The sequence below is a fragment of the Gopherus flavomarginatus genome, chromosome 3, assembly GCF_025201925.1.
Source record: "Gopherus flavomarginatus isolate rGopFla2 chromosome 3, rGopFla2.mat.asm, whole genome shotgun sequence".
In the NCBI taxonomy this organism is placed as follows: Eukaryota; Metazoa; Chordata; order Testudines; family Testudinidae; genus Gopherus; species Gopherus flavomarginatus.
In genome coordinates, this window is record NC_066619.1 from 196567046 (window position 1) to 196588114 (window position 21069).

The window sequence follows — 21069 nt, forward strand, 5'->3', positions numbered from 1 at the left end:
TACCAGGCTCACCCTTGCTGAACTACTTGAAATCAGATAAGATCAGGCATGTTCAGAATGATATGGCCATCAACAGTTACGCTTTCACTGTTGCTCCTTTATTTTCGTAGCCTCTAAACAGATTTACAGACACTGAAAACTGCACAGCAGTGCACATTAACACTATTCTTGTTCAGCTAGTAAGATCTTTTAAAGTAGCTTGTAAGTGGTTTACTTATTTAACAAAAGACATTATTTAAGAACAAGTGTTCAATGAAATTGAAAGGCAGTGCCTGGGAAATTTCACACAAAGGAAAAATTAATTTAACTACTCTTTTCCTGGAGCATATTTACAAATGCTGTAAGTGTTATTGCTCAGCTGTCTTTGTGAAATTCAATATCTTGATAGTGGTTTTTTTTCAGTCAGGTTCATATGCTGCCCTGGTTTTTAGTTAGCTTGTATGTTGACCTGTGACAAGTTTCTTAATGCCTCTTCTGCTCTCAGTATGAGACCTCTGTCCATATTGTCTTCTGATCAATCATTGCTACTTTTTTTGTATTGAATTTTAAGTCTTTCATGCGTTTCCTTGTCATGGACTTTTTTTTTCTTCTTTTCTACTTTGTTAATCTTTTCTCTCTCCACTTTTCTTTCCCTGCTTCACTTTCTCATCTGCATATCTATTTCAGTTTTTAAAAAATTGTGTTCTCCATGCTGCTCCCAGACCTAATGGTTCTTCATTTTCTCCTCTAGTTGAAATTCTCTTTTCTTTTAACTGTGTTCATGATATATCTGTTTCTAGTGTCAGCATCTACCTGCTCACCCAGCTGCCTAGGTACATATGAAAGAAAACAGTAGTGTCCAGTCCAAAGTCCTGATCCTGCATGTGGCTGGACCCCTGTGCCCATGCACAGTGCTATTGACTTCAAGTGAGTAATCAATATTTGATAACTAATTATATAGCTGGATCGTGTAGAGACAACTACAGTTATGGTTCCCTATTTCCATTCTACAGTGACGTTTTCAGTTGCTAATATTTTTTGTCAAGCGTTCACCAAGCTTTGATCTTTACCTTAGTGCACTTTTAAATATTTTTTTTAAATTTTGAACAAAAACAGGTCTGCCTTCTCGAGGTCAAAGACAGAGAGAAAAGGGAGAGAGAAAACATTAGTCAGTAAGGGGGAAAAGAAACACTGGAGACAATTAATGGTTGCCATCTTCAAATGCCCCTGCTGTGGGATAAAATTGCACCTCACAACTTCATAAAGTGCCATGTAATAACATTACATTCTTGGCCCAATGAGTTTAAAATCTAGGGTCCTGCTACTGCAAACTGCTCCACAGGAACACAGAAGTATGCGGTATGCAACTTATTACAGAAGAAGGGCCTAGATTGTGATACATGCAGATAAACTGCAACTAGTAATTTTGTCTCCTTTATTTTTTGACCCTCAAAATTATGGATTTTTAAAAATTCTCTACAATGTGAACGTATAGAAGCAGGCAGGGCAGTAGCAACAAAGAACGTGGCCTCCTCTGAACATATGTCCGGGGCCCCTTACAATGCAGAAACTGGAATGCGGTATTTATTTTATACAATATACAGGGTTCATATTATGTATACATAAGCCTACAGTGTACATGTATTCCGTATTTACGCAAAGCGCTTCTTTTGAGCCTTGTTCTCCGCAAATTGGTTAATCAATGCGTCATATCCAGAGATCTGGCAATCTTGTTTTCGATTGAGATAACTGCAAGCGCAGAAAGCCTGTCATCTGTCATGGTTGAGCGCAGGATATTCTTGATCAGTTTCATTCTGCTGAAGCTCCTTTCAGCACCAGCGACAGTAACTGGTGTGGTCAGAAGAATTCTGATGCAAATGCAAAGATTCGGATATATCTCCTGAAGGCTGTTCTTGTATATGTACGTTAAAAAATTGTTTGCCGTGACAAGTCCTCTCTCTTTCTCGATGACATAAATAAAACGATTCAATTCCATTATGAGTTCGTTGGCATCAATGTCTCCCATTTTTCTTTCAAAATTTTTGCTGTGATTCTCCAGTTCATTTTCTCTGTGACACTGCTTCAGGCTGTTAGCGTTGTACAGAAATCCAACAACTTATACCACTCCACGAGTTGGTCAAATCGCGAAGAAACAGAAGATATGGCCTGATCAGTGAGAACAAGAAAGAACTGCGATTTGAATTTTTCTTTGGCAGAAAGATGACTCGAATCATCATCACATTCGTAATCAAACATTCTCTTCTTACGTCGCACCCTAGTTTCTGGAAACACGTGCTCAATACCCATATGCTCTGCTATTTCACGTGCATTTGTGACCACAGAGTTATATCCTGTACTTCGATAGTGTTCCAAAAACTTCATTGTAGCACCGACTTCTGCCTGCAGTACGTCAATCGACACATCTGGTGACTGAATTAATTTGCTGGTTTTATTGATGTGAAATAGTATATCGTACCACGTGTACACAGTCAGAACAAAAGGCCACGAAGTAACATGGTCTAAAAGCGCGCCGGCTTCTGTTGCTGTATTGCCATCTTTCTTTTCGAGCGCATATTCTCGCAAAGATGACAAAGCATTGCACAATTCTTCAAGGTGATAACGCAATGGTCACAGCATCAATTCTCGACTCCTAACGAGTGTCCAATAATCCTTTAACAGATATTGGCATATGTTCTTGAAGTATATCCCAACATGAAGGTGAAGAAGAAAAGATAACGTATATTCTGTTAATCAGACCGAAAAAGTCAACGGCATATTTCGATGACTTTGCCGCGTCTGAGATCACAAGATTCCAAGTGTAAGCTGCACATGGTACATACAAGGCACGGTCATTTATTTCTAGCATGCGGGCTTGAACTCCTTTATTCTTTCCTCTCATATTTGCACCGTTATCATAAGCTTGGCCTCTCATGTCAGCAATGTCTATTCCTAAGTTGTTTGCCTTTTCAAGAAACGCTTCCAATAAGCCTTCGCCAGCTGTATCATGAACATTAAGAAAACCAACAAACGCTTCATGAATATTGACACCATCTTCACCGTTGCATTCAACAAAGCGTAACACCACAGACATCTGTTCTTCATGTGACATGTCGGGAGTACAGTCCAAAATAACTGAATAATAGTTTGCTTTTTTAAGCTGCGCTATGTTGGCCTCTTGAATGTTACTGGCAACAAGTTGAATCAGCTCGTTTTGGATCTGTGGACTGAGGTACTGAACATGTGTCTCTGCCTTCTTAATCCTCTGTAAAAGTTCGCTGAGGACAGTATCATACTTTGCAAGCAATTCAAACAGTCCCAAAAAGTTGCCATTCGAAGGATCGCCGAGCTTTTCATTACTTCCTCGAAATGCCAAGTTTCTTTCGGACAGGAAAATAACGACATCAACCATGCGTTTGACAACATTTCTCCAGAAATCTCTTTCTTTCAGAAAAGCCTGCAATTCGAGTTGGTCAATAGATGTACAGTTTACTATGCCTGACCGAAGGTCAAACCATTTCACCATACAGTCTTGATGACCTTTGCCTGTTTCATGATGCTGAAGTCTTTTTGACAGTGCTTTCCAAGCAGATGTTCCACGACCTAGCGGTATGTCGCCAGTGCCAAATAATTTACAACAAAAACAAAAAAATGGCATCTTTCTGAACTGAGTACATTAACCATGAACGTCTTATTTTCTCCCATTTGCCATGGTTCGATAGAAACGAGTACTTGTGAACCTCCGTCTTTCCTCGTTAAATGGAAATTCGTAACTTTCATTCTGCTGCGGTGGGCCACGTGCAACAATGTCATACACTTGCCTGTCTGATATTATAGACGGCCAATCTCCTGGATCATCAGTCAGTGGTTCAGATTCAGATACTTCTTTCCCGGCAGCAGCTGAAATATCTGTCACAGTTTGTTTGGTAGAACAACTGGCTTCACCTTCGACCTCACTTGAAGCACTTCTGGATACTTCTGGATACAATTCGTCACTGCTAGCGCTGTCCGTTTCATGTGCCTGTACCTGTACGTTGGATTGCAGCGCAAAATACGTTGACAACTTTGGAATTTTCTCAAGTTCATTCTCGGCATCTTTTGCTGCCTTTCGTTCACTAGCTCTGCTCTTATACATTCTCTTAGACATCACAAAGCAAGCTTCTGCATTGGAAACGATAAAAAACTAAACAACTAAATTAATAACATTTATCCGCCGACCGCCATTATGAACGCAAATACACATTCTTTGAATGGGTCCAACTAAAATTCGAAACTGACCGACAGACAACTGATGTAGCCAATAGCATTATGATGTATCATAATGACTTCACGGTTTTGTCAGTAAAACCGACATGGATTGTGCAATAGCGCCAATAAATGTCACTTACCTAGTTATACCTTACATTTTTTTTGCCACTTTTAGGGGCCCCCTTCCTTGTGGGGCCCACTCCGGTCGGAGGGTACAGAGGGCGCTCGCTACGCCTCTGCAAGCGGGGTAGGTCCTGTGAAAATAAGAATGACTGTCATCCTTATCTTTACAGGAAAGCACTGAGATTCAAGGGTTTAAGACACTGAGGCCATGTCTACAATAGCACTTATATTGGCAAAATTTTTGTTGTTCAAGGGTGTGAAAAAAACACCCCTGAGTGACGTAAATTTTGCTGGTATATGTCAGTGGGAGATGCTCTTCTGCCAAAACAGCTACCATTGCTCGTTGAGCTGGTTTTATGTCAACAGGAAAGTTCTCTCCCATTGGCGTAACACAGCTACACAAGTGCTCTTACAGCATCACAGCTGTATTGGTACAGCTGTGCCGCTGTCAGCTTGTAAGTGTAGACATGGCCTATGTCTCAAAACTTCTACTGGTAAGACAAAATATTATGTTGTGATATAAAAATGTGATGCTATGGCATAGCACAGAAGATGCTAGCCATCATAAATGACAAATATTGTTCAATGCAATAACCGCTGCTTTCCAGCTCTTGCTACCTGCTACTTTAGTGAAAATTCAGGCACCATTGTTTTTGTCTGAGCTTCAGATTTCTTTTTTTTTTTTTACAATACCCTCATTGTTACTTTCATTTACTCAGTCTTAATTTTAAAAGATATTAAACACAAAAACTTCTTGTTTTTTTTAAAGTCTCTCTTCCCCCACATACATCTATCTTTTCCACTGAAAATTACCAATCCTGTTAACTGTAGGTGTGAAAATGATAATAGAATCGTAAGAGGAGTAACTGTCTGTGACTATACAGCCAAGAAAATGCCTGATCTTAGAAACTAAGTGGATTTTGGCCCTGTTTGTACTTGGATAGAAGACTGTTGTAATATGTTGGGTGCTAGAGACCTTCTTTTCCTTTTTTAGCCCAAGGTGTGGTAGTCTCTTCACTGTGTGTGTTTGCCATACTTTTTTTTAACCTATTGGCCATGATAGGAAGCAGAATGAGCAAGAATTTTCAAATCATCCCATTTTTAAAAATTCACATGAAAGAAAAGTCGGAAAAACAAAGCTGAATTATGTCATTTCCAATATTTATTTTACTTTTTTATTTACAGGGTGAACAGTTACATTCTTGACATTTATTTTTTGCATCAGACAATTACTCACCTGGCTATGCAAGGTACTTAGTGCACAAGTCTAATAAGGCTAGATTTTTTAACTGCTTTGCCACTGGTACTCCTCTGCTTAACTGCATCTTCACCTAGGTTTTATTTTTGTAATATGTTCTATCAGTTCAGAGATATCATAATGGAATATCTTCAAAGGATTCAGCAGCATCAGTGGTACATTTTAGGTAACAGCAACACAGTTAAAAGTCCTGATAGTTGGGCATCTTTGTTTGTGTGCACACAATCATACCAGCATAGAATCTTAATTTTTTTTCAAAAAACTGTCTGTCTGTTAATAACAAGCTGACTCTTTCCTCTTGTAACAAATACAGTTCTTATTACGATACCATGGTAATGGGTATAGTATTAAAACCTCAGTAGATTAATCCCCTCAATACCATTCTGTGGTGGGAAAAAAAAGATAGTAATAGTATTGAGCAGCTCTGCAGGTGAACTGAGGACAAGATTATTAAAAGGTATTTAGGTGCCTAAAGATGCAGATAAGCATCTAGTGGCATTTTCAAAAGTACCTACGGCCCTCTGAATGGGAGTTGGGTGCCTACACACTTTTGAAAATGCCACTGTGTACCTAGCTGCATCTTTAGGCACTTACACGTTTAAAAATCTGGTCTTCGGTTCAAAAATCTGGTCTTCAGTTCCTTGCATCTCTCATTTTTGCAAGGGGTAGGAGCTATGGACATTAGATCTCTAACCACTGTTGATCCAAGGCCTAAAATCTCTGCATATGACAACTGTAGCCATCTATGGCTGGTTGTTTGGTGGTTGCACACTTGTTCCAGAAATTGACAGATGGGGTCTAGGAAACTGCATGTTTCAGGCTCTGTAGACTCAGGCACTTTTGTTGCTCAAGAATGTGAACACCCCCCATGCCCCCCAAACTGAATGCTTCATAAATAGGAGCCATGCTCTTGTTGACAAAGCCACTGCCCCTCATTGGGAGTGGTTTTGTTTTGTGGCTGGGAGAGCTCTTTCCTGTTGATAAGAAAGGGCCAATCCCTTATCCAAAAACTGGTCAGCACCAGGGCTGGCCCGGGGAGAGGGGCCAGGACAGGGGCAAGAGCAGTCAAAGGGCAGTTTGCCCTGTGTTAGAAAGGGTCCCCCAACCTGTGGAACAGTATCAGGCAGGGGGTGCTGGGCCCCATTATGGGAGTAGCAGCATTGCAAGCTGGTGCATAAGGCACAGCACTACTCTAGCTAGGGTGCCCCTGCATGCAGCAGGCCTGGTGAAGCCAGCTCCTCTCAGCCCTGGGGCCAGCATGGGAAGCGAGACAGACCCTTCACTCAAGGGTGATGCTTCCAAGCAGGGAGCCACTCAAGAATCTGAGCCGCCTGGGAGAGGACGGGGGCCCACCGGCCAGGCTTTGCAGAAGGACGAAGGAGCCCCTCAGTTGAAGAGTTTTGCTCTGGCCACCTAACCCTCTGCGCGGCCCTGCTCAGCGGTCTGGCAAAACGTGCAAACGAGCCGGCCCATTAACACAAGCAGCTGCGATTTTGAGGGTAATTTTTTTAAGATTAATGTACCGGCTACTGGGGCCCTGACCCCGGCTGCAGGACTGCGTGGGAGTGGCCCTAACGCGCCGCCTCGCCACCCCATCCTAACGCAACCCACCGCAAACACGTGCTCAGCGTGCCGCCGCCGCCGCCGCCGCCGCCGCCCTCCCTCGGGCCCTACAACATGACCTAACCCGCTCCCCGGCCTGGGCTAAATCCGTCCCCCACCCCGCACGTGTGACGTTCGCACGGGGGCGGGGCTCCATAATTAGGCCCCGCCCCTCGCCTCTCCTTTAACTCTGTGCGTGGGGGCGGGGGAGAAGTAGTGACGCAGTGAGCCTGCGGTTGTCCCGATCCAACTCTTCGCGCGGCCCCGCCCCCTTTTTCGGAGGAGCCTCGTAGTAGTAACAGCACCTCGTGTGTTGGCGGGGGCATTGCCCAACTGGGGACGTGCGGCCGCGCAGGCCTGTTCGTTCCCTGCCCGAGTTCTCGCGAGATCTGGAAGCCGGCTGGGTTGGTTCCTGGTTGGTGGGGAGCGCGCTGAGAAAGCCGGGGCGGCAGCGGTGACGGGGGCCTCAGCGCGGAGTCTGCGAGCGGCGCCCCCCAACCCCTCCCGCCGGTCCCGTCGGCAGCTGCGTAAAGAGTCGCTCCTCCTCCCCGTTCAGCCGGCGCGGCGGGAGCGGGATCCCGGCCCGGCATTGTCTGCGGGGCGGGCGCAGCGGGATCATGTCCGCTGGGCAGCAGGAGCCGCCGCTGCCGGATGAGCCCCTGCCCCCCGCCAGCACCGCGGCCCCCGCACCCACTAACAACGGCAGCGAGGCCGTGGGGGCACCACCTCCCTCCGGGGGCGAAGCTGACATGGAGGTGAGGAGACCCCCCCGCACCCCGGAGGAACAGGAGCGTGAGCGAGGAGAGACCGCCCTGGGCTGCGCTGCCCCGCTCCCAGCCCTCCCCGATTCCCGTTCCGGGGTTCTCCTGCCCCGGCGGTCCCCTCCGGACACCCGGGGCTCCTCTGCTTCCCACCCCCACTTGGGGAGAAGCGGCCCGGGGCGGGGATGAGCCGGGCAGACCCCCCCCCCTCCTGGTCTGGCTGCACCTCCTCGCGGTAGCCGGCGTCCGAGCCCCTTTCTACCCGCCGTGCTGTGCCACGAGGGCTGGGTGCGTGAGCCGCGTGGGACAGAAACAATAGGGCGGGCGGATGAGGAGCCCTCAGCAGCATGTGTGAGGACGCGCAGAGCAGCAGCGGTGTTGCCTCCCTAGCTGGCCGCCTACCCAGCCCAGCGTGTGCGCGTCGCCTTCCTTCCTCGATTCATGAATGAATGGGCTGGGGGCGCCAGTCTCCTTGCGTGTAGGGGCTGTGAGAGTCTCTCCGAGTTACCAAGGGGCTGGGAAGCGGGTCGCTGCCGTGCGGCATAAAGAGCAGCTGTTAGAAATGCTTCCCACTCCCTGAGCGGAAAGTAGCGTCTCCTCTCTCTCAACTTCCCTTCAGCGTTGTTGCTTTTTTTTCTATTCACTGCCCAGCCTGTCAGTTCGGTGGGCGCTGTGTACATCAATCCATTCAAACAAGAGGTTCTTACCCCACCCCACGCCCTCGTTGATGTACTACAAACTTCTAGAAAGATAACACCAGATTTTAGATAGCTTTTTTTTTTTTTAAATCGTCAGGTTAGTCAAAGTGCGGCCCGATTTTTGAAGGCAAGCTCAAATCCTCACATGCTAACTGTTGAATTAATTTGTCTTCTCTTCCAAAGTGAGCATCTCATCAAAGACTTATGTTTGCTCTTTAAATTATGAAAAAATTGAATACATCTAGCAGCATTTTATAAATCATTGGCATTTTCTGTGATCTGAAATGTCTTATTTTGGCAACAGGTGCCTAATCCAGAAATTTCCAGGGTTTAGGAAAACTTGGGATTTGAACTAATACCTAGAGATAATAGTTTTGTAACAGCATTTGTTTCTTTAGCCATACATGAACACCAGTTTCTTTTTTAATTGCTGAATGCTTCACACTTCGAATCATTCTTTATAGTCAATCTACTTAATCTGACTAGTTTGCAAATTCCATATTTTTAAGTAGCTCCTTGAGATGAGCAAATAACTGAAGCACTGGGTAATAAATAATATTTAAACCTGTAAAAATAAGGCAACACAGAATTAGGGCTGTTTAAAAAAATGTAAACGCTAAGTGGGACACTGTTAAACAAAGCTTTTTGATGTATGTGGTTTTTGTCTTTTGCAAAGGTATAGTTATATTAAGAAGAAACCAGACTACTTTGGATGTTTGTTTAAAATATTTCTTGACATACTTATATCTGGTGTTCCTTTTTTTTTAACTGGATTGTAAAGCTTCCTGATGAAGATTTATACGTGCTCTGCTTCCTTCCTCTGGAATATTGATTTACGTTGATTCAAAATGAAAGGCCTTTAGCTGTTACCAGATTTGCTCTTTTCTCCCACCATTGCACCACTACTGATGTAACTCTTCTGTTAGTAACACTGGTGAGAAAGCTAGTGTAGACTGGCTGCTGGTGTTCTAAGGGTTAGAGGACATATGGGGATAAAAATGTTGGTGGACAGGGAGTCTTGTTGCTCATCAGTGGTAGGAGACTTGAAGGAAAAATGCTAATGTAGACACATCCTAGGAAGCCATGAAGAGCAGTGACACTTTCTTCTTTGGATAGAAAGTATAGCTTGGGAAACATGCCATACTTAGGAAATTGTCATCTGAGAATTTTTGTTCATACAGTTCCTTTTTATACAGAGGAGGCTCAGCGGCATATAATGAAATAAATTGTTATACTTTCAAAAGAGGAAAAAAGAACAGCTGATTTATTTAAAGAAGTTCAAGAATTGTTTGACTTCAGACTTGGCTGAAGAAGTGTTTAATGGTGTCTTGACTATTTGGTGTACTCTTGGTTTCAAAATCTTATTGCCATGTTAAGAGGAAAATGCTTGTCCTATATTCAGTCTACAGTTGCTGCCCATTGTCTTTTTAAAGTTGTACAGTGTTATCATTTGTGTGAGTATAGATTAATGTGAATAACTTGTCAGAAGTGTCTGTCTCCTGTGCAGGGTTCACAACAGTTCTGCTTGTCTCTTAGCATAAAGCAGGAGAAGATTTCCAGGTAGACCTTGGATAGATGCCCAGCACAGTCTAGTATAGAAAAGGTTGAGAACTACTGCCTTAGTGCAGTGAATTTTCCACCTTTTTTCTGTTGGATCCTTCACTTTTTGACTGGCAAATAAAATTTTGCTTTTACACTTTCTATCCTCTTTTGATATGTCTTGCCTGGTGCAGTACTTATTACAGTAACTCCTTGCTTAATGTTGTAGTTATGGTCCTGAAAAATGCGACTTTAAGTGAAACAATGTTAAGCGAATCCAGTCTCCCGATAAGAATTAATGTAAATGTGGGGGTTAGGTTCCAGGGAAATGTTTTTCACCAGACAAAAGACCATATACACACTAAGTTTTAAACAAACAATTTAATACTGTGTGCAGCAATGATGTTAAGCTTGGTTGAGGTGGTGAAGTCAGAGGGATATTTCCCAGGGAATGCCTTACTGCTACACAATGAACTAGCACTTGGCTGACCCCTCACGGGTTAACACGTTGTTAATGTAGCCTCACACACTACAAGGTAGTACAAATGGAGGGGAGACAGCATGGCAGATACACTGTGTGTGTGTTTGTGTGTGAGAGAGAGAGATGTGCATTCCTTCCTTTCCTGCCCCAGCTCTCCCGCAGTTCCAAGGCAGAGGGCAGGAGCAGCATATGGCAGTGGGGGGAGGGACAGCTGAACTGCTGGCAATTGATAATTGATAGCCTATTGGGCGGCTGCTGCACAGGGAACTTAAGCCGGGGGGGGGGGGGGAAGAGAGTTGATATGGGGACTGCAGGTCCACCATGGTTCCAAGCCCCCACCAGCTAGCTCCAATGGGCTGCTGTTTCTGCAAGCAGTGGACAAAGCAGGCGGTTGCCAAACAATGTTATAAGGGAGCATTGCACAACTTCAAACGAGCATGTTCTCTAATTGGTCAGCAACATAACAACGTTAACCAGGGTGACTTTAAGTGAGGAGTTACTGTATGTCTTCTTTTTTTATGTCTGTATTCTTTCTGTCCTGTTTTTTGCTTTGTGTGTTGATGCCTGTTTTGTTTTGATATCACCCATTCCCCACTGGTCACTACGGACTGAAGTGAGGTAAATAACTTTTTTGCATAAGCCATCTATTCTAAACAGATGGTGGATGGTATTTGTCTGTAGATATCTCGTTCTCTTCCCCAACCTCCTTCAGAGCATATGTTGTAAAATGCCCCTTCAGGACAGTTGCAGGGGGGAGGATCATGCCAATAGTATTTCCACCTCCAGTACACATTGCCTCTGTTCCTAGCACCAGAAGCAGAGTGAAACTCATAAATTGTTAATGAAGATACACTCATGTGGTGGGGTTATGGTTTTGAAGCAGAGTACTTTATTACCAGAGGAGAGACTGGGATTTTATTTATTCCCTGTCTGAAAGGGTAGTCAAAGAGAATACCTGTGCCGCACCCCCCCCCTTTCCAAAAAGGGAACTGTATGTGGGGTAGAATCAAACTATTAATGGAGACTTGTTTTTCTATTCTAAATCTAATTATCAGTGGTAATTAGTTGGTTTGGTAGGCAAAAGAAAATCAAATAGCACCACCTCATTAACTTGCCACCCTGCCCCTAGGTCAAAACTAAAATTAAAACAGTGCAATTCTTGACAAGTAAAATTGATCTTGGTTTCAATGTATCAAGGAATTGAGATAGAGGTGTCATACTCTGGCTAAATGGTAACATGAACAAAATAAGATGATTTCTGTGCAAGGCTGGATATCTTCATATAAGAGGAGAATTCAATTTGTTGTTTTTTTTCCTCCTAGGAAGTTTTTGATGATTCATCACCAGGAAAACAAAAAGAAATCCAGGAACCAGATCCTACATATGAAGAGAAAATGGTGTGTAATTTTGAGCACATGTGCAATACGGTACAAATAGCCACCATTGATGTAACTGCTTTTTATAGAAAAGTTTATTTCTTGCTCTTCTTTGAGACATCTTAACTTGGTTCCTGGTATTCTGACTAGGCTTTTATGCAGAAATCTTCATTTTGAGATTTGTAGGCTGCTTCCTCTTCATATTTTGTCCTCTACTCCTTCCTTGTTCCTCCAATCCCCTTGAAATGGTGCAAGCTTCTGCAATTTTTAGTGGTCTAAGTTAAGTGAGATGTCCTAGGATTTTGGGGGTACTGTTTACAAGGAGTGGTGTAATGTGAAGATCTGCATTATGACACTGTTCAGAACTTGATTTTTTCCACTTGTGTTGGGAGTGGAATGGTGGTGATGTATTGAGCTTCTGGAGCGAGGGAACATCCTCTGGCTAGTTTAGAGCTGTGTCTATAGACTCTTGATGCAGTTGTGCCCAGTCCTGCAAAGGGCTCAGGCCACATTAAAAGAAGTTGAGAAATAATCATTCACCCTCTGAAACAGGAACTTACATGTGGTCTGAGGGAGCCCATCATATCTTAAATCAAAACCCCATAGAATTACTCTGACTTCCCTAACATATAGGGTCAGATAAAGTCTAATGACCGTGACCTTTATGTTCCTGCTCTAGAAGAAAGATCACTATCTCATATTTTTGACTTCAAATGCTATAGCCCTATACCAGTTGTCCCCAAACTGTGGGGCGCCACCCCCCTAGAGTGGCATGGAGGAACTCTCGAGGGGCAGGGCTGGACCAGCCTGCACGGGGGCGGGGAGGGAGTGCCGCCCAGCCCAGCTCTGCTGTGGCCTTGGCATCTGGCTGTGGCTTCACTCTTTTCCCCCAGCCTCAGCCCCCCGGCTGCAGCTTTGCTCCCTGCCCCAGCCCCACCCCCTGATGGGGGCAACAGGAGTGTGGAGGCTGTGGCCATAAAAAAAAATTTGGGGACCACTGCCCTATACAGTAAAAGAGAGGTAGCTTTTTATCCTTCTTCCCTCACACTATGACTATGTAGCAGAAGGCTCTGTGTTGGTGCTGAAAGTTCTCTGAAGTTGTATTAATTATCAGGCAAAATAGATTTGAGATGGGAAGGCTTCAAAGTAGGTAGATTCTTCTGAGGTAGCATGATTTAGTGGACTAGAGTACTAGACTGAAAGGCAGGAAATTCTGAGTTCTAATCCTGCCTCTTTTTCATAGTGTGACCTTGGGTTGGTGACGTAATCCAAGGTTTGCAAAATGCAGTAGACATCAGAACCTGATATAGAAGATCTGAGGTCTGTGGGCAACACTACTGGGAAGACCTGCCCCCTCTTTCTCCTCCCCTTTAAAAGGGGATGTCACTAGCTGCTTTAAAAGGGGATGTTGGTAGCATTCATAACAAGTTAATGGATGATCTTCTGTCAAGCTCTGGTTAGTATGTAGGGAATGAGGCCATCCACCACACTATCTACTCTCCTGTCAAAGCTTCCTTTTTTACGTCCTTCCTATTAATAACTCAAGTACATGTGTCTGCTTATAGCTTTACTAAGCTGCAGAAGAGTGAAACTGAAGTGGATGTTCTCAGTTCATTGCTATCCACATGATACTGAATTAATAACATTGAAAATTAAGGGTTTTTGTCAGTTTAATACTGCTGTTTCCTGCCAAAGTTATGGACAGCAGTTGCACTAAAACAGTTACCTTTGTGAGTCTGCACACATTGGTTCACTTACTAAAAGATTGTCTTCAGCCTATTGGTGCTTCACCATAATAATCTGGATTTGTCATATACAGGGGTTTCTTCAGTCTTAGACACAGCAATTTGTATTCTGGAGATTCCTGGTCTCAAAGGTAGATTTCAGTCTTTTTCAGGTGTCTTCTGTGACCTCAGCCTAGACTTATTCTGGGATATTTGGTGGGCTCTTGTTTGATGGGATCAAATCCATTTCACAGCCATTAATTTTTGTAGCTACCTATTTTAAAGACTATACATTCAAATTTGAATCATTCTAAGTATTCACTGTAACTCTAGATTCTACATTTTTATAATATGAGCATATTGTAATGTCTCACTTGCTCAAGTGACTTGTTTTTCATTATATCAACAGCAAACAGACAGAGCAAACAGATTTGAGTATCTGTTAAAGCAGACTGAGCTGTTTGCTCATTTCATTCAGCCTGCTGCTCAAAAGACTCCAACTTCACCTTTGAAAATGAAACCAGGACGTCCACGAATAAAAAAGGATGAGAAACAGAATCTGCTGTCAGTTGGCGAGTAAGTAATACCTCTTATTCTAGTTATGCTTTTTGCAGGTTAGGAACATCCTTTAAAAGATGAGTGATGCTGTAGGGTATTTTGCTTTATTTCTCAAAATTGCTGATGTTTTGGCCTTGTTTTTTAGACATACATACAGCATTATAAAATGAGTCTTATTGCAACAAAATAACCACTGCTGTTTATAAATTGAAGTTTGGTCAGAATCCAAATAACTTTTGGGGTGGTGAAGAAAGAAGTTCGGGGGAGGGGGGAAGGAATAAATTTAACGTCTCTTGGGAAATCCATGTGTACTGAATTTTATAGGTGAACTAAAATGCTAAAAAGAAATGTATTTTGTTTTTACCTTTATTGCTGTTAATAAAGATGTAGATATTTTTTCTAACTCCTGAAAGAGAGCTCTAGAGCAGCTGCCTCTGGGAAGCTTTGCAGAAGCTTAGGAACTGCCTGTTAAAAGTACAGCCTCTCTCTTAGAGGCTAATGTACAGACTGTAGGAAGGGTGCTAACATTTTTGCTCTCCTCCAAGCATTTTGCTCCATACCCTCATATTGGAGCCTTGGTGGTAACAGAAGGAGAGAAAATATTTCGTCTATCCACAGGTAAATGCAGCTGGAAGTCGAGCTGTCAAAACAGCATTAAATACTCAAATCAACATAAACATAGTGACACAACAGTAGATGAGCTTAAAATTGGAAAGAGTAATTATCCAATACATAGTCTTACAAACTATATTGCAAATATTTGTAAGAAATCAGTCTGCTCGTTTCTTCAGACCACTCTTGTTTACCTTTTTCAAGAATAGTATCAAGATTTTATTATGGAGCAGTCTGGTGTCTTCTCAATCTAGCTTGAAATTTGTTTTATATTTTACTTTTGATCTTTTAGCTATCGACATCGTAGAACAGAACAGGAAGAAGATGAAGAGCTATTGACAGAAAGTTCCAAGGCAACTAACGTATGCACTCGATTTGAAGATTCTCCATCATGTAAGGGTTGCTCTTTCGTTCTTTGTTCTTGGTAAAATCTCAGTGGACCCTGCAATTCTTCTATTTCTAATATTCTTGCATTCTTGAGGAGGATGTCTTTCCTGCAAGCCCCATAATCTAGAACAGTGGTTTTCAAACTTTTTTTCTGGAGGCTTAGTTGAAGAAAATTATTGATGCCTGTGACCCAGTGGAGCTGGGGATGGAGGGTGTGTATTGGGGGGCTCAGTGCTGGGGCAAGGGGTTGGGTGCAGGGTTGGGGCGTGGGTTTACGTCGAGTGGCTTCCAGTCAGCGGTGCAGCGGGGGTGCTAAGGCAGCCTTCCGGCCTGTCCTGGCACTGCAGACCATGCTGCACCCCGGAAGCAGCCAGCAGCAGATCTGTATCCTAGGTGGAGGCACGCAAGCCCTCTGGCACTGGCCACCCTCTCGGCTCCCGACTAGTGGGAGTGCGGAGCCACTGCTTGGGGTGGGGGCAGCACATGGAGCTCTGTGGTCCCACCACCTAGGAACCGCACCTGCTCCTGGCCGCTTGCAGGGCGCAGTGCGGTGTGAGAACAGGTAGGAACTAGCCTGCCTTAGCCAGGCAGCACCGCTGACGGGACTTCTAAGAGCCCGGTCGACGGTGCTGCCGTCGTGACCCAATACCTTACGTTCTGTGACCTAGTACTGGGTCTCGACCCACAGTTTGAAAACCACTGATCTAGAATTTGTGGAAAACTTTAAATTTGCAGATGTTTGGATTTTGGATATTCCTGAATCTGTTGAGGCTCTGGCAGTTTAAACTTTAACTTGCTATATGGCTGGAAATGTAATTTTTTTAAGATGAGTTTTGATTCTGCAGAAAAAAAAAAATTTATAGGGAAGACCTGATACCTGCGCTACAGTACTGAATTTTTGCACTGTGTAATTCCAATAATTTTTGCTATGAACAGCAGATGCAGGACTTGCTTCTCTGCAGCAAGGGGTAGAAAAATAGGACTCTACTCTCTCGTTCCTGCATCCTGAGCAGAATACTTCCAGTAGCAACACTGCTGCCTGCAAGTAGCTTTCCTTGGTAGCATTGTGAAGTTTACTGGAATGTAGTTTGACTGCTATTCAAAAGATTCCAGGCAGCAGCTGGAGAGATTTTACTCTGAAAGACACATACTGGTACAGTACTTGCCACTGGTGGGGTTTTTCAGATTATGCATACTACATATATAGCACCAGTCTAATATCTTCCAGTACAATTTAATCTAATTGAATAATCTTAAATTTTGAGGAGAGATAATATACTTTAACCTGATATTGCTTGGTGATTATATCTTGGGTTTGAGATTTGAATTAAGATTATTACATTAGAATTTTGGCACATCTAGTGATGTTGAGGGAAACATGTTCCTTATGCTATCACTCTTCAGGCTCAGAGACCTGTATTAGGAAATGCCACAGCCTCTGCTGGTAATGTCCTAACTGCTCTCTGGAGAACATTACTGTCACATTCTCATACCTTTAGATAAGAAATAGTGTCAGTTAGCAATAAGGGAATGCTGTGATCGCTTCAAATATATTTTTACAAATATTTTAATCTGTTTTTGCATGTCCTCACTTTTAGATGTAAAATGGGGTAAACTGCGTGATTATCAGGTTCGAGGGTTGAACTGGCTCATCTCTTTGTATGAGAATGGCATCAATGGTATCCTGGCAGATGAAATGGTAAGTGCTGCTAATTTTTGTTGTTGGGGCTGTGTGGGGAGAAGGAACATTAAGACACAAAGTGTAATCAAATTTAGGTCTAGTTAATTTTTTTTAAAGAAGCTGTTTATATTCTGAAATGCAAGATGTTACGTCTTATGATACACTTCGAATGATAATGCATAACACAACATTTTTGTTAAAACTACATGCATGACATTACTTCAACAATTGTCAACTATGGAATAGCTTCCTTTGAGAAATGGAATCACTTCTATGTGCTTATCTGCGTCAAGGAAATGCAAACTGAGAAAAAGTTTGTTTTATGGAACAGACTGCCCTTTATATTACTTTAAAGCTGCAACTATTTTGAGTGGTATTCAGAAAGTTCTCATGGTAAGGAGCATTTAAGGTGTAAAAAGAATGGCAGCTGAAGGGAATCAGTTGGAAGCCATTTTCCTCAGGCCCCGACCCCTTTGAACTAATACAGTGAGAGGAAAAAACCCCACTCCCTCTCCAGTCATCATTGCTGTACAGAACAATTTGTGGGACCCTTAGTGTTATGAGTAGGATTAGCTAACTTGATTACAAAAATGCCCGTTTCCTCTTGATTAGCACTTCTGCTAGTGGGAACTACAAAATAGGACATTTCATAGGGTGCTACCCATTGTGCTGCACTGTCTAGCTTGATAAGGTCAAGGATTTTTCTATACCAAATAGTAGAATTACAATTCTAACTGGAGCATTTATTAAAGATAAGGCAAGTTTACCATAACCTAGAATGTATGAAAAACTTCTAAACTTACAAATATTTGGATTTTGGGTGATGATGAGTATCAGTTAAAACTTAATTTTTATTTAGCTTTGCAACTGTTCTGCTTTTAACCTTTTTCTTCTTAACTACTTCTGCGCTAGCTGGGAATGTTGATTTCTTCTGAAACATGAGTCGAGTTCTGGAAACAAATAGTCATTTTTAAAATAAAATAATTTTTCCTGATATGCAGTCATAATCATTTCCCACAGCAATTAACTTTATCATCTGAATCCTCTTCTCTGCATTTTCAAACCTCAGTATTTCCTGCTAAACTTAATTCTTTACTGACAATGCAAAAATCTTACTTTATCCTCTGTTTATCATTAAACAGCATTTACTACTTATAAACTGGATTTGAGTTTGTCTGTGATGCATCTTTGCTTGCTAAATATCAATATCTTGTGACATTTAATCTTCTAGAATATCATTCTAGGTATTTATTTTTGTTACTCTGAATTACTCTTTTTGATAAATGCTAACTGAAATGTGCTCAGTCATTGCTTCCTCTCTCACACATTTATTTTTCTTGATGATGCTCATTAGATATACTTTTTGTTTAAAAAACAAAACACAAAAAACTCCTATTCCAAATGTCTTCTGATTTGATTCCTGTATCTTGACTTTGAAAGTATGTGTATTTTTAATTATTTCTAGGATTCGGCATTTGACTGGTCCAAAATAGTCACTTGATAAGTCCTAACTTAATATTTTAAAGCACCACTGTATTATGTCAGAAACAGTGACAATAAAGAGTAAGACTTTCTGGTCTCCAGTAGGTTTAGCCATAGATACTTATGCCTAATTATAAAAAAACAAGTTACTTAAGTGAATTATTTTAACTCAGAAACATATGAAACACAATTAACTGAAGTTCTAAAAAATGAAAGAATGGCACCATCATACAGTCAAAAAGATAAGCTGCTGCCTACATCAGGGCATGGAATATTTGATCATAATCAAACCTAATTATTTCAAAAGCTTTTTAAAAATAAATGAGGGATGGGTGGACCAGAAGGGGAAGAAAGCAGAACATTTTTTCTTAAAATTAGCATTTCATTTGCAAATATGTTTACTTTATAGCTTTCTCTACAACACTTGCTACAGTATTTTAATGTACATCATTAATTGGACACAAGATGACTATGAGCAACTGGTGTGGAAGTCTACAACTATATCCAAAAATTTGCTAGATTGTTCTCTATAGGAAATTCAGCTACTTAAATTTACTATCTAGAGGTGTTAGCCCATTTAGGCTCAAGCTGTAACTATTAAAATAGAACTATTTGCATCTAATTATATAAACTTGTTTAAATTTAATATTTCTGTTAAGGATAGAATACATTCAACAGGAATTTGAAGTACTTAAGTCAAAATGTGCAGGGTTCTTCATGGGCCCTGAATCCATATTTAGATGGATGGGTCTTGGTGAAGACAAGTACCCCCAACTCAACTTGAAGTCCAGGAGATCTACCTTTGAAAATCAGGTCACTTTATATAGGTTCCTGAATGCTGTGGACTTAGGCTCCTGACTTTATGAACCCAAATTTGAAGACATCGTTAATGTATTTGAGAATGTAGTCCCACATTAGTAGCCAAAATAACTTGAATCTTTACAAGTTTTATCTTTTCATGTTTTAATATTGTAATGGATTACTGATACGCTTTTTTTTTTGTTTATTCAAATTAAAGTAGACACTTGTTTGCAACAACACCTTGTAAGAGCACCTGCTGCTTATGAGTAACATTTTCCCTGGGAACACTTTTCTAACTATGAATTGTCCACTTGGTAACTGCAACATTTGTGACACTGATTTCACATCTGGGAGCGAAATTGGGGGGGGGGGGGCGGCGGCGCATTTAGGGGCATTGCCCCTCCTAAACTGCATTTTTCAACTCCCCTCCTGACCCCGGCCCTTCAGCGCAGTTCCATCCATTTACCCTGCCTGACAGAGCCTGCATGGAGATTGCGTGGGGGTGGGGGGATTTTGTGGGGCGTCTGGAAGAGACAGATTTGGGGGGGTGGGACAGGGTTCAGGGGAGCAGCAAAGGCACAAGTGGAACGTTTCCCCCTCCCTTCCTTAGCATCTGGGGGGGGTGTGTGTGTGTGTGTGTGTGTGTGAGAAATATGTTGCTATTTTGCAGTGGGGAGTATCGGGGACCACCTTTGTGTGCATTGAGCTGTCTCCCCTCCATCTTTGCTGATGCTGAGGTACGGGATGTCACTGACCTGTCCCCTTCCCTCCTCCATTGCAGGCTGTGAACAGTGCCCTCTCCAGGGTGGAGCATAAAGCTGCCTGTAAGAGCATCCTCAGTCTGTCACCAGCAGCTGGGCTTGGTCAGCCATTTTGCTGACCGGGGGTTCCCCTGCCCCATTTCTCCCAAACTTGGGGTTCCCTGATATCACAACCCCACAATGTGACTACCACACTGCTTCCAAAATACCCTTAACTCTTCATATGTGTTTGGTCAGATGACACTCTCCATAACAGCAACAGCTGCTTAGGAGCAACATTGCAAAAGCGTGCAGATACATTGCTACTAACAAGCATCTGCTATAATGTTCCTAGGGTTTTCTACAAGCCAGTAACTCTCATGTTTCAAATGCTGTTTGCTACCATAAATTGCAGAGACCCTTCATTCATTTTATGATGCAGGCTTTTTTCTGTACTACTTTAGCAAGTCATGCTAGACTTACTAGTTCTTAAAACTTTTTTAAAAAACTAATTTATTTCACTGCTTGCTTTAAAAATAAAGTAGTTTTCTATCAGTTCAATATATCTTGGGGATCTCTGTTTGTTGGGATTTCTTATTTTTGCTAGTTTTGTTTTCACCTGCCTTTTTGAAGTTTGCCACTGAGTTGCTAAGGACTTTTGAGAGAACCTTTCCCCATTAATAATAGAAATAAATTTTAACCTCTTAATAGGGTCTTGGAAAGACACTGCAAACAATTTCTCTTCTTGGGTACATGAAACACTACAGAAATATTCCTGGCCCTCACATGGTATTAGTTCCCAAATCCACTTTACACAACTGGATGAATGAGTTCAAGAGATGGGTACCAACACTTCGAGCAGTTTGTTTGATAGGTGACAAAGACCAAAGAGTAAGTATGAGACACTCTATTGCATATTCATATTTTTCTTCTCCCCTGCCGCAAAGTGTTCATATATGGTGGACCCAACATATAAACTTGCCACCTTATTATGTTTTCTAATCAACAAGTAGCTGCTGTAG

The 21069-nt window shown here is 42.3% G+C and overlaps 1 protein-coding gene across 1 annotated transcript in view; it reads left to right on the plus strand.

Moving 5' to 3' along the window:
- The first annotated feature begins 7463 nt into the window (after positions 1–7463).
- SMARCA5 (SWI/SNF related, matrix associated, actin dependent regulator of chromatin, subfamily a, member 5) overlaps positions 7464–21069 on the plus strand; it is a 50504-nt gene continuing 36898 nt past the window's right edge. Inside the window, exons 1-6 of the mRNA XM_050946261.1 lie at positions 7464–7962; positions 12009–12083; positions 14196–14362; positions 15249–15349; positions 16942–17042; positions 20759–20938. Coding sequence (XP_050802218.1) covers positions 7825–7962; positions 12009–12083; positions 14196–14362; positions 15249–15349; positions 16942–17042; positions 20759–20938 — 762 coding nt within the window. The 5' untranslated portion in view covers positions 7464–7824. The remainder of the gene's footprint in view (positions 7963–12008; positions 12084–14195; positions 14363–15248; positions 15350–16941; positions 17043–20758; positions 20939–21069) is intronic.